The sequence below is a fragment of the Sinocyclocheilus anshuiensis genome, unplaced genomic scaffold (genome assembly GCF_001515605.1).
Source record: "Sinocyclocheilus anshuiensis isolate Anshui unplaced genomic scaffold, SAMN03320099.WGS_v1.1 scaffold257, whole genome shotgun sequence".
In the NCBI taxonomy this organism is placed as follows: Eukaryota; Metazoa; Chordata; class Actinopteri; order Cypriniformes; family Cyprinidae; genus Sinocyclocheilus; species Sinocyclocheilus anshuiensis.
The window spans coordinates 753549-761317 of record NW_015539889.1 but is presented as its reverse complement, the minus strand read 5'-3'; the positions used below and the strand labels follow the sequence as shown (position 1 = coordinate 761317).

The following is a 7769-nucleotide window of genomic DNA, read 5'->3' as shown; positions in this document are numbered from 1 at the left end:
ATTCATAATGTTACGAAAGATTTCTATTTCAGATAAATAGTGTTCATATCGATATCGGAATTATATCGTATCGTCCGAAATTAAGAAATATATCGTGATATAAATGTTGGCCATATCATCCAGCCCTAGTTCCGACACATTTGTTAAAGCAAGTTTTCGAATCAGTTGGCCCATTTATAGTGTCTATAATTAATAAGAGTTTGCTTTCGGGGGTTGTGTCTGACTACTGTAAACACGCAGTGGTTCAACCCCTTTTGAAGAAATCAAACTTGGATAAGAGTGTGTTAGCTAATTTTAGCTAAACTTCCATTATTTGCTAAAATTATGGAAGAGAGCATCCTCATACAACTTAAGTCATTTATTGATGCAAATGAGATCTGTGAAGTGTTTCAATCAGGTTTTAAAAAACATTATAGTATGGAATCAGCTTTGATGAGAGTGTTTAATTATATTTTTCTTGCGACTGACCATGGTAATTTCACTGTACTTCTACTCCTAGATCTGATGGCAGCGTTTGACACAATTGACCATCATATTCTTATATCTCGTCTTGAAACGTGTGGGTATTTGTGGAAATGCCCTAAGATGGATAAAGTCATACTTCCAAAATAGGAGTGTCTTGGTCCGCGTGGGAGAGTATGCATCGGCCTCGGCACCCCTATCATGTGGTATCCCCCAAGGTTCAATCTTAGCATCCTTTTTCTTTTCTCTTAATATGCTACCGTTAGGATTTATTTTGGGTAAATTTGGTGTGTCATTTCATTTGTACGCCGATGATACTCAATTATATTTGTCTTTTAACCCAAACTCTTCCAGTGCCTTGGGGCAGGTGAAGTAATGGATGGCTGAAAACTTTTTGAGTCTTAATGAATCGAAAACAGAGGTGACTATATTTGGTCCCTCTGAAATGAGTGATACGGCTAGATTAAACCTGGGTACACTGAGCCTTTTTAGGAAACATCAAGTAAAAAATTGGGGGAGGGGGGGATCTGTGACAGTGCTTTAAAAGTTAATTAAAGCTGGTTTTTATCAACAAAGAATGATTGCTAAGATTAAGGCTTTATTTTCTCTCAATTAGATTATTGTAATTTTGGACAGATTACAGATGGTTCAGAATGCAGCAGCAAGATTACTGACAGGTACTTGGAAATATGACCATATTACCTGTCTTGAGAACATTGCATTGGTTACCAGTGCCTTATAGAATTAATTTTAAGATTTTAATCTTTGTTTTTAAATCTTTGCATGGTACAGCCCCTCCTCCTTACATTGCTGATCTTATTCATGTTCATGAGTCAAAGAGATCATTATGACCTAATGCAAGACTAATCCGTCTGGGTTAGTCTTGAACGGTGTGTATTATTGTTCTTTCATGATTATTAATTATTATTATTTTTATTAGATCTCTTTATACATTACTGTGGTCAACTTTGTTGTTTTATTATGTGCTTTATAAATAAAGTTGTATTGGATTGGATTAGAGCTGTTGATTCTCTGACTCTGACTCTCATGCAGCCTGTTCAAATAGCAACCTGGCCTGCAGAGTGCAGACTAGTGACGACGACTCACTAAAATCAGAGCCGATCCTCCCTATACACAATATACGCAAGCTGCGTAGGGCCCCCGAAACACCAGGGGGATGGTGCAAAGGACCCCTTTGAATTTGGCCAGCGGTTCTGAAAACATGAATGATAATTTATTTTAATGCGTTGTGCTGTCGCCCTTTCTACGTAAAAATCAGTCAAATTATGTAATATGAATGTCGTACAGTCTTGTTCGAGACTAAAAAACGAGTTGAAAGCGTACCGAGCCACGGAAGAGACACTGTTTCTCAAGCGCTTTCCGTGAGCGTGATTTTTTAAAGCATGTATTTTGTAATCTGTAACAAAATACATTTTAAAATTAATCTTCCCAAATCCCAACTCTGTGTGTGTATACACACACACACACACACACAAAACAATTATATACACACAATGCTCTTTTTATTAAATAGATTTCTAAATATGATAATATAATTATAAATACTGCATATAGAAATATATGTGATCAAAAAAGATTTTTAAAAATCTGATTGAAATAAGAAAACTAATAGAAAAAAAAAATACAAATGTATAAAACTAAACTACAAGCATAGTTCTAACCTTTGGCATTTATAATTTTTTTTCACTAAACTTTTAGATGACGAATAATGAGTTGAATAAATTAATTTGAAGCATTCATTCAAATTAATTTGACAATTGCCTCAGATTGCTTGTAGCACTACATGACAAAAAATATCACACTAAACCACTTATTAATTAAATTAAAATGAGTTAATTAACTTAAAAGCTGCACTACAACAGCTTAGCTACTGTCACAGTACATAAAAATTTAATGTTTGCAGGATTGCTACTTTTAATTAATTTTACTTTTAATTAACTCCCCACCATTGTGTATTAATGTAAGATTAAATGTTTAAATATTGCTGCTGGTTTTAAAGAGAAATGGCTTGTATGGCTTCATGCTCTGGATGAGATCCCTGACTGGGCTGTATGCTGGCAGGTGGGCGCATTGATCACGGACACCATGAGGGGAAAGCCAAGCAGGCCTTGCATGAGGCCGTGGAAATGGACCGGGCCATTACCCGAGCCGATCTCCTCACCAGCATTTATGACACACTAACTGTCGTCACGGCTGATCACTCTCATGTCTTCAGCTTTGGAGGCTACACACCACGGGGAAACTCAATCTTTGGTAGGTAATGAAAGCACAAGGCATGTTGGGAGAACTTTAATTACAGAGTATGGTGTGATTTCTCGGTGGTTTATGGCCCAGACTCAGACCTTTAAATGTCTTTTCCTAAGGTTTGGCCCCCACTGTGAGTGATATTGATCAGAAGCCCTTCACATCCATTCTCTATGGAAATGGCCCAGGGTTCAAGTTGGTTAACAGCACTAGAGAAAATGTCTCAACTGTGGACTACGGTAAGTAATTACAGGCTGATCACTTCCTGATTCTGCCTAGGTCCTCCTACTTTTGGGATACTTGGAATGTTGGGATTTTTGGATTTGTTTTTTTGACATGTTGTGTAGTTGCTAAAACAAATAATGTAAAACATCTATATTCTAAAGAGCATACATTAAGGGTCTAATTGAAATGCTTACAATTCATTTTGAGGACATGAAAGAGCCTAGTTAGAAATCTAGTTTAGAATATACCATATCAGGGCCCGTATTCATGAAAATTCTTAATGCAAAGAGTTGCGACAGAATTCTAAGACAATTCTTAGAAAAGCGGGCGTTTCCCCTTAAAAATAAAGAGAAGATCCTAGTAAAGATAAAAGTTATTCACAAAGCATCTTAACCCTTGAAAGAGCTCTTAAGGTCAAAAAGTGTTAGCAGTAGGGAGGAGGATTTTTAAGAGGCTTTCTTTTTAGTTTCTTTAGCAGAGGAGAAAATGGCCAAAAGACGAAGAGGGAGAAGAATGTGTTGCAGACAATGGATGACAGTGACTTAATAAGATGCTAGATTAGATCGTGCAGGGATCATGTTTGTGACCTTGTGATCTTATTAGAGATACAACAACATCTATATATATTAGATGTTTTTGTCTTTTCCTCACTCAGAGTTGCTCTCAGATTGGTCCTGAATCACTCTTAAGCTAAGATTCCTTGTTAGAAATGTTTAAGCTAAATTAGGAGCTCTCTGAGAGGATTTTTAGAAGCTTTAGGAATACAGGCCCAGATTTGTGGATCTGCTTCTTGGAAATTGATTCTTCCAACATTTTTTTTAAATAGAGAGATGGAGTAGATGTATATTCTTGTACAGCACTGTTCAACAATTCAATCAATAAAAAAAATACACGCTGCTTACGCTTGCGGTGTGAAAACGGCCTTATACAGTATGTTCACTTTTACATTCAACTACAAAACACTTGCATTGCTTACCAGACATGTCGCTCGCTACAGCTGCTTGAGCGCGGAGAAGATGGCACACAGTGTACAACTGAGGGCAGAAATATGCTAATACGGGACAGTCCGTCAGCGGTCATGGGTGGAGCCACGATTTGAAAATCAAAACGGCTTGATAATTGAGACTGTTTAGGTTTTTTGGGGATTAAAAAAAGGGAGTGAATGGATTTTTATAGGGTGGTTGTGTCCATACACTCTTAAGGCACATTTATATGCAAACACTAGGGCTGCCCTTGACTAAAGACTTTTCTGGTCGACAAGTAGACGTTCATTTTAAGCATTAGTAGACTAATCACAAGTTTATTAATAAACCATTTAAATCATGCTAATAAGCCTTTAATTGCCTACATAGCCTAATAAGTGCTCAAGCGCACGCTTAAGCACACTGGCAGAAGTAATGATGATGAATGTGTCAGGGAAAAACAGTAAGATTAAACTGCATTAACATTTTAATAATCTATTGATAAACTAGTGTTTTCGGCTTAAGAGATGAATTCGGCGACACAGACTCGTCATCTCCACAGTAGTGGATGCGCCTGCATGCAAGTTTCATACAGATTACATAATCTGAGAATATTTTTTTTTTTTCAGATTTTAATTGTTTTATTTGAAAGTAGACATTTCACTGTCTATAGATATATTTTTCATGTCTGTAAGGCAAGTATATTGGAGTTTTGCGCTCAAGTTCACAGAGACCGAGACGGCAGAAAGCGCATCCTGTTTGCTTTCATTATTTTACAAAAGTAAAATGTTTTGTTGTTATAGTGAGTGCACACAAATAAACGTAGAGGCTTTACAGATTCGAAAGATGTATTACGCTTATCTGTATGCCCAAAATTAGTATTTTAAGAGCAAGTGACTGCACCGGCGCCTCCATCTGTCATGCTGTGAGCGCTCTACTGTTCAGCTTTCACACACCGCACAGACACTTGAATAGCGCACATTTTTCTAGGTTAACATTAGATTGAGCAGCTATGTAAAGTTGCTACTACTTACATATTTCAGATGATAAGCCATATTTGAGGTTGATGAATAGTGTTTGGATGTACTGTATTAGGCTACCACAAAATCCAGCCGTTAACAATCTGTCCGTCACGGACTGTGTGACCTCACCACTTCCTGTGGATTTTTTTTTCTGCGACTAAGCGGCTTATTAAATTTTGGTCGACCAAGCCTCTTCTCGTCGACTAAAGTTTAGCCGACTATTAGGGGCAGCCCTAGCAAACACCATGTAAAAGTGAATTTTGCATCCAATGTCCCCTTTAAGAAACTTTAATTGTTCAAAAGTTTGTGGTTGATACGGTTTGTTGGTTTACATTTATATTTGAATTTTATGTAATGCGTTTTAATGTGAGAGACTTGTTGAAGACCCCTGGTCTACATTATTGTGACCCAACATCCTTGTTGAATGGAGTCTCTGATGCAGAGTCAACTACAGCATGTAGGCACCCTGAATGTCAAACTCAGCGGTAGTTGATGATGATAAAGTGCATCTCTCTCAGATCCCACCGCCCATCCTTCTTACTCTTCCTCTATATGTTTGACAGGCCAAATAATTATGGCTATTGTTCTGGCTTGGTCTCTCTCTTCTCTCATTCTCTTCCCTGTCACCCTCTTTGGCTTTCCCTGTTTGTCTCATTACTATTTCACAGCATAGGTTTGTCTGTTTCAATTGCTTTCACTGTTTTTGGATTGTGTTCTATCAATTAAGTAAAATGCATTGTCATCCCTGCTGCTGACATCTTTCTGAGAATGAATGACAGTACATAGACTATACCAAAAAAAAAAAAATCACTATAGTTATATGTATTGACAAGCAAACAAAAATAGACAAGAAAATTAGAAAACTCAATGCTCTCAATTTTGTTTGTTTGTTATTTATTAAGTATTGTTTTATTTAATATGAATTGTAATAATATTTTAATGTAGCATTATAATTATTTATTTCTCCTAATTATTGAGAAATGCTTTCAAGCTACATACTATTGTTTTAATTTAAATTTGTTAAAATGTATATTTATATTTAACTAAAGTAGTGTTTTTTACATTTTAATTGAATAATTTGTTTTAATTAAAATATAAATATTAACACATTAAAAATGTCATTTTGATATCATGACAATTCTTCTTTCTCCTGTCCTCAGAGCAAAACAACTATCAGGCACAGTCTGCCGTTCCCTTGCGCATGGAGACTCATGGCGGTGAAGACGTGGCAATCTTCTCCAAAGGTCCCATGGCTCACCTTCTTCATGGAGTCCAGGAGCAGCATTACATTCCCCACGTCATGGCCTACGCAGCTTGCATCGGCCAAAACAAAGACCACTGCCGTACAAACTCTGGTTCCCCTTCTCTCAGTCACATCTCCCCTACGCTTGCCCTTCTTCTCGCAGTTAAATGGCTTCTGTGCTGACCCCTCTTCTTTGGATCATCTCTTATCCTATTGTGATTAGGTCAGGAACTATCCTAACTGATTCTCTGAAGTGGAATTTATGATTTTTTTAATAACGTGATTAGTTTTTAAAGCATTTATCAATATTGGGACCAATGTGTGGGCATTATGGAGAGCTTGTTGCAATAATGTATACAAAATGTAAAAAGTGTGGTTAATTTATTTTCTTGCTGGTATACTGAATAGCAGACACCAAAAAGATCACGCTTTCTGTGTCACAAGGCAACTCACAGATTGACATTCTGTCTGGAACAGAGAATGCTAGTGGAACGAATGCAAATTAGAGGATCGGAACTAATTGTTGTAAAACAAGCTCACACTACACTATTTTTGCTCTGAGATTTTGAGAGTTCTGCCAAGTCACATGAGCTGTTTCACTTATCTCTTGTGAAGATTTTATCTGCTATGCATCTGTAAAAAGATATCTACACCACCGTTCAAAATTTTGGCATCAGTAAGATTTTTTTTTTAAAGTAATTAATACTTTTATTCTGCAAGGATACATTAAATTTATTAAAAGTGACAGTAAAGACATTTATAATATTACAAAAGATTTCTACTTCTACTTCAGATAAATGCTGTTTTTTTTACTTTGTTCATTAAAGAATTCAGAAAAAATAACCATGGTTTCCACAAATATATTAAGCAGCTGGTTTCAACATTGGACAAAATAAGGAATGTTTCTTGAGCACCAAATCAGCGTATTAGAATGATTTCTGAAGAATCATGTCAAGACACTGAAGACTGGAGTAATGATGCTGAAAATTCAGTTTTGCATCACAGGAATAAATGACATTTTACATATTAAAATGAAAAAGTTATTTTAAATTGTATTAATATTATATTTAATACAATTTTATATATATATATATAATAAAATATTTTTTTCATCATATAAATGCAGCCTTGGTGAGCAATAGAGAATTTCAAAATCATTATAAAAATTGTTACTGACCCCAAACTTTTTAACGGTAGATATTAGAAGCAGATGTTTTCATGAGAATTATAAAATAAAAATGATGTGATGTTGTTCTTTTTGGTATGTTTATAAGATTATTAATATTATATTTAATACAATTTTATATATATATATATAATAAAATATTTTTTTCATCATATAAATGCAGCCTTGGTGAGCAATAGAGAATTTCAAAATCATTATAAAAATTGTTACTGACCCCAAACTTTTTAACGGTAGATATTAGAAGCAGATGTTTTCATGAGAATTATAAAATAAAAATGATGTGATGTTGTTCTTTTTGGTATGTTTATAAGATAACACAACACAGCTTTTCAGATTTTGTGTGTTTTGGGCAATGTGTAGTGTGAGCTTGGCCTTTTTAGTTACCTGGTTTCCCAAAAAATGTC

General features: G+C 35.5%; 1 protein-coding gene across 2 annotated transcripts in view; it reads left to right on the top strand.

Annotated features, from left to right (window-relative positions):
* The window catches only part of LOC107685635 (alkaline phosphatase-like), a 27484-nt gene extending 20585 nt beyond the window's left edge, over positions 1-6899 (top strand). For both annotated transcript variants that reach the window (XM_016482285.1, XM_016482286.1), the window contains exons 10-12: positions 2545-2736; positions 2847-2966; positions 6097-6899. In XM_016482285.1, the coding sequence (XP_016337771.1) occupies positions 2545-2736; positions 2847-2966; positions 6097-6362 (578 nt within the window). In that variant the 3' untranslated portion in view covers positions 6363-6899. The remainder of the gene's footprint in view (positions 1-2544; positions 2737-2846; positions 2967-6096) is intronic.
* Positions 6900-7769: the final 870 nt, after the last annotated feature.